We start from the raw sequence: 4,900 nt of genomic DNA, 5'->3' as shown, positions 1-4,900 counted from the left end.
CTCAAAATCTTCTGGTGCCTTATATAAACATGGAGCCTACTGGTAGATGACCTTGTTTCCAGAAGGGCACATTGTGGAGCATAGTATTAGTGTGGGAAAATGAGAAAACCATTTCCAGAGCCGGTGGTGGAAAATATCCCTTTGACTCAATAGACAGCCAGTACATTGTACATACTACAGGTACAAGTTCCCCATCAGGACCATGTGCTACAACAGTCACAAGACCAGCAGAAATAGACCCCAGAATCATAATGAGAGCAAAATTTGAATTCTGAAGGTGTACCACATGCCCATTCCCATATTTGGTAACCCATTACATAATGTAGTGATGCCATAGTGAGCTTGTGGTGCTCCGGGGATCACCTGATTTTTCCTTGATTTTTCAGCATTTCTTCCCATTTTATATGAGCTGCAAATTACTGCCCTGTGGGTACCTGTGGACGCTCCATGCTATTTATAGCTCTAATAATGTGGAACCTAGGCTCAGCAACATATTCCTATTTTTCCGCCATTTTTCGGATTTTTCCGGGCCCTGCAGCTGCAGAATTAGAGGATCTGCTATTAATAGCCCCCTGGACCTTTCCCCGGGGATACAGATCCATCCCCGATCCCAGTCATCAAGCCGGGATGCCGGGGCAGCCAGGTTCAAACCCAGCTGGCACCTCTCGGGCCTGCAGAGCATAATGCATTACACCCTCATCACAATGCCTGGGTAATGTAATACATTTTGTCATTGCAATAGAGCATATTCACTGTGGTAATTACCACAGCGTGGGGCCAATGGGGTCGCTTGAATCCATCAAAATTCCCTTACTTGGAGCTCCACCCGTAGTAATTACCACACCAAATATGCTCTAATGCATCCATAATGCATTATTATTACAGCAGCGGCTGATTAGTCATGTCAAGTTTTGCAAATATCTTACCCTTCGCGCAATCCGACAGGATATCATCCACACGTGGGAGCGGGTGGCGGTCAGGTACTGTATTTGCGTTCAGTTCCCGGTAGTCATTCACCCAACGCGGCAGCACGGTCAGGTCGGACTTGGGGACAAGGAACGCCGGGGAGCAGTATGGCGAGGACGATGGATGCATTCAGCCAGCAGCGAGATGTTGTTCGAGAAGTACGCGCCAAGTGTCACGGTATTTCTTCGGGCAAGAATATTCCTGCATCTGAATGACCTTGTTGGGATCCTTGAGACGGATACAATGATAGACGTCCGAGGGCAGGTTATCTAAGTGTGGGATATCATCTGGGAAACAGTCAGCGTAGCGGTGCTTGTATAGTCAATGTCTAACGCCTTGAGAGTTTTAGCAGCATCGAGCTTTTCGATACGATCACGAACGGCAGCCACCATATTAAACTCCTTCAAGGGTTCGCAACGTGCGTCCACCGCCGCTCGGTGGGGAAGCAATTGAGCCTTCAGCTCTGCAACAACATCGTTGTGCAACAGCTTATAATCCCAAGGAGGAGGAGGAGGAGGGGTAACATGAACTCTAGGATTCAATAGGTCATAACCACATGACTTGTCCATACATGTACAGTCTTCATGGTCAAGAACAAGGTGATTGTGAGAAAGGAATGGTCCACCGAGAAGGATATCAGAACACAAATTGGGAACCACAACTGCTTCGAAACGACGGGAGTGCCAAACATTATCAGAAGAGGACAGGGACAGTTTGATAAAGTCCACGAGCTCGTACTCCATGGGAGGTCCTTCAGACATAGCGAGGGTGCAATGGATAGGACGCTTCATGCGCGATGGTATCAGTCCCAGGCGCTGTACGAGATGGTCTGATATCAGTACCATGTGTGCACCGCTATCCAACAGGCCAGAGATAGGAACAGGAAACTCGTGGGCAGGCCCAGAGATAAGGCAAGAAAAGATAAAATGAGAGGTAGAGAGAGGTGCGCACTCGGGCTCAGAATCAGATTCATCCCCTAGAACACACGTAGGCATTATTACGGTGATCGGATGTTGTCAGACCAAGAAATTGTTTGAATGCAAAATGCTTAAAACATGGTGGCTGACAATATTCAACAACAGGGGAGACATCTACCGCAGCTACTTCGCACTTGCAAGACAGCTTGGAATGTACCCAGACCACCATGAAGCCATGCAAGATTACCTCCTCTTGGAACGATGGGGGAGGACATTTACTACTCCACTCTCTCGCTTGCCAGGAGTCAGCTGAGGCTGGCAGAATGCCATCGGGCCACTGATCAGTAAAGGGGAAGTGACTGGATCTGACAAAAAGAAGGGAATGACTTGGGTTGAGTAGGAATTTCATAGTTTTGGGTTGTGGAGTCATTTTGAGTCCTGTTGACTCAACCTGACTCATCTTTTCTCTCACACTAGCACTGACCTGTGTTGCCTCCCATTTCATATTGTCTTTAAGTAGCAGTATGACTCACATGTAGTCAAAGGCCTGCTAGAGTATAAAAAGGGAACAGTATGTAGGGACAGGGCAGGCTATCTATCCTTGCCATTTACCAACATTTGATCTCTTGAGCCCTCTTCAGCTGTGAAGAAGCTCTACTGTTTTCTTGGATTTGTGAAGTACTTGCTGAAGTCCTTCACTGATCTACTCTTGCTCTCTTATCATCCTCTGCCAGCTCTAGTAGTTGACTCTCACTCTTCCTTTTGCTTGACAACAGGAGCCTACCCTCAAGAACATTGAGGAGTCTAGCTTGACCAAGGACAAGTCCAGCTACTTCTCTTAGGATTTTTCCCCCTTTCTAGGACCTGGATTTTTTTGGGTGTTTAGTTAGGTAGCAAAGTCCTGCTGACAACATGTAGGTCCATCGTCGTCGACGTCCTCGATGGTAGCGGTATTGATGGCCGCAACCGGTCAAGGTGCGTGGGTCGAGGGGCCTGTGGTGGACGATTTCAGGTGGACCGGCACATCTGCCTCGGTGAGAGGCTTGTACTGGGCAGGGTCCGGTCGTTCGGTGCACATCGCCCGCCTGTGGTTAACACCGAATTTCCAACAGTTGAAACATCCACTATACTTCATGAGGAGCGCACGCTCAGCATCTGTGAGGCCAGGGAGCCTGGCCGTGTTGCCAGTGAAGGGCATTGGGCGAGAGGTGTATGTAGTTGTCGACATGGAGGAGGTAACAATGGGGGGCGTTGTCACTGACCTTGTCGGTGGACAGCGTCCGCGATGGCCTCGGTCTGGTTCCGTTTGTCATGAGCGTGTTCTTCGTCGAGCAGGCGGACTGCGTTGATCCAGGGCTTAAAGGCAAGGGCCTTGAGCTCCCGCGTGTCCTTCTTGCAGTACCGTTTGGTCTCGGCGTTCATGTGCACTTCGAAATGGAACCTCAGACTTTGATTGGTCAGATGGGACGTCGTTTCTTTGAGCAGAGAGTTAGTGGATTGGATACGGTTTACCCAATTCCAGAAGAGCTCGTTGTTCTGGGTCGACTTGAGGATCTCTTTCTGGGTCGACTTGAGGATCTCTTCGCGCAGGTCATCCTCCCAATCGTCGCGGAGATAGAGGCTCTTCATTTCGGTGATGCATGCATCGAGGGTGAGGCGGTCGATGCGGTCTTGGTCCGATCGGTACCAATCGGCCAGGCAGTCGTCTTGCATACCCCAGGCAACGCGGCTGACCTGCTTGTTGGCATCGAGCTCCTTGTGCATAGCATAGATGTGGCACGTGTAGTACCATTTGCATAGGATGACGGGTGTGAGGTCACCAGGCATTAGGGTTGGAGGAGACTTTGGCATCGCCTGTTGTACCGTCGCGAGACCTGTTTCACTGTTCAGCATTGTTGTCAACGGGATATCGTCATCTGAGCTCGAGGAGTCGGAGGTTTGGGTACTTGGTGTGGGTGATGGAACGGGTGGTGGTGGAGGCGAGGGTGAACGGGACAGTCTGTGGGCGTCGTCGAACAAGTCTTCTGGTCCGAGTCCGGAGGGAACTGATGACAGCGATGATGGGGCAGAGGTGCTGGATTGATGGTCCAACTGCGTGGGTGCGAGACGAGCGCGGATCTCCAAACGAGTCGAGACACAGGCAGGGATCATGGGGAGACTAGGGGGGGATGACAGTTTGACTGGGGGACTGGGGGGGACGTACAACTCGGTTCCTTTGGTAGTTCCTACTGCGAAGGAACATTCAAAGAAAGTGGAAGGCCGCCAAGGCCTCACTAGCCAGAGACGTTGTTGAGACTTAAGACATGTAGCAGAACGTAGAACACAGCGTATGATTTAGCACGAAGTGGGTAAAAGGGAAAAGTAAAGTACAAGTAGAGAATCACCACCTTACAAGGCGAGCGAGCAGACAGAATGAACCACTATTGGAACAGGCCAATCAGAGGCCTTGATCCCGAAGCTCTATGATGATTGCTTCCGCGGATCGACCGATAAGATCGTGGCATAAACGCCCACGATTACAGTGGGGGATGCTCTCTAGGACCCCTCCTCGAACCTGGGGGGGGCACTGTGATATGCATAGTTAGACGACTTAGGATCGAGGAGGTCCCGGAGGTACTGGTACATGTGCTCTGCTTATGTAATCCACTTTTTCACCTTATGTTCTCATCATCTATCCTTCTGCTATCTTGTTTCCCTCACTTTTCTCTACTTTCTAGCTATTCCCTTCTGTCTCATTCTGTCTTAGATTTCTTCTTATCTTTACCACTTAGTGCTATTCCCATATCTGTCATCAATCTATCTTGTCTTGGTCTACTACCTGGTTCGAACACTTGGTGACTTACGAGGCTCGACGCCTCAATACCGGCTGTATTACAAAGACAGTACAGATGCACACAGTAGCACAACTGATTCTGAGGCTGACTTGAACCAATGAGGCTCTCTGGTATTTAGAGGGTCTCTTATTATTGGGGGGTCTCTTTTTAAGACTGTCTACTGAGCTCCTTATATACCCTACA

At 49.6% G+C, this 4,900-nt stretch overlaps 2 protein-coding genes across 2 annotated transcripts; both read right to left on the bottom strand.

Annotated features, from left to right (window-relative positions):
- Nucleotides 1-1,235: 1,235 nt before the first annotated feature.
- On the bottom strand, nucleotides 1,236-1,727 carry GLOTRDRAFT_124167 (uncharacterized protein; the record flags this gene model as incomplete). Its single annotated transcript, XM_007862635.1, has 1 exon — nucleotides 1,236-1,727. One exon carries the CDS (start codon nucleotides 1,725-1,727, stop codon nucleotides 1,236-1,238), a length of 492 nt encoding a protein of 163 aa, XP_007860826.1.
- Nucleotides 1,728-3,137: 1,410 nt separating this feature from the next.
- GLOTRDRAFT_30860 (uncharacterized protein) lies at nucleotides 3,138-3,776 on the bottom strand (the record flags this gene model as incomplete). Its single annotated transcript, XM_007862028.1, has 1 exon — nucleotides 3,138-3,776. The coding sequence occupies one exon, from the start codon at nucleotides 3,774-3,776 to the stop codon at nucleotides 3,138-3,140; it is 639 nt and encodes a 212-aa protein (XP_007860219.1).
- Nucleotides 3,777-4,900: the final 1,124 nt, after the last annotated feature.

The sequence above is a fragment of the Gloeophyllum trabeum genome, assembly GCF_000344685.1.
Source record: "Gloeophyllum trabeum ATCC 11539 unplaced genomic scaffold GLOTRscaffold_00001, whole genome shotgun sequence".
In the NCBI taxonomy this organism is placed as follows: Eukaryota; Fungi; Basidiomycota; class Agaricomycetes; order Gloeophyllales; family Gloeophyllaceae; genus Gloeophyllum; species Gloeophyllum trabeum.
This window is presented reverse-complemented; position numbering and strand designations above follow the sequence as displayed.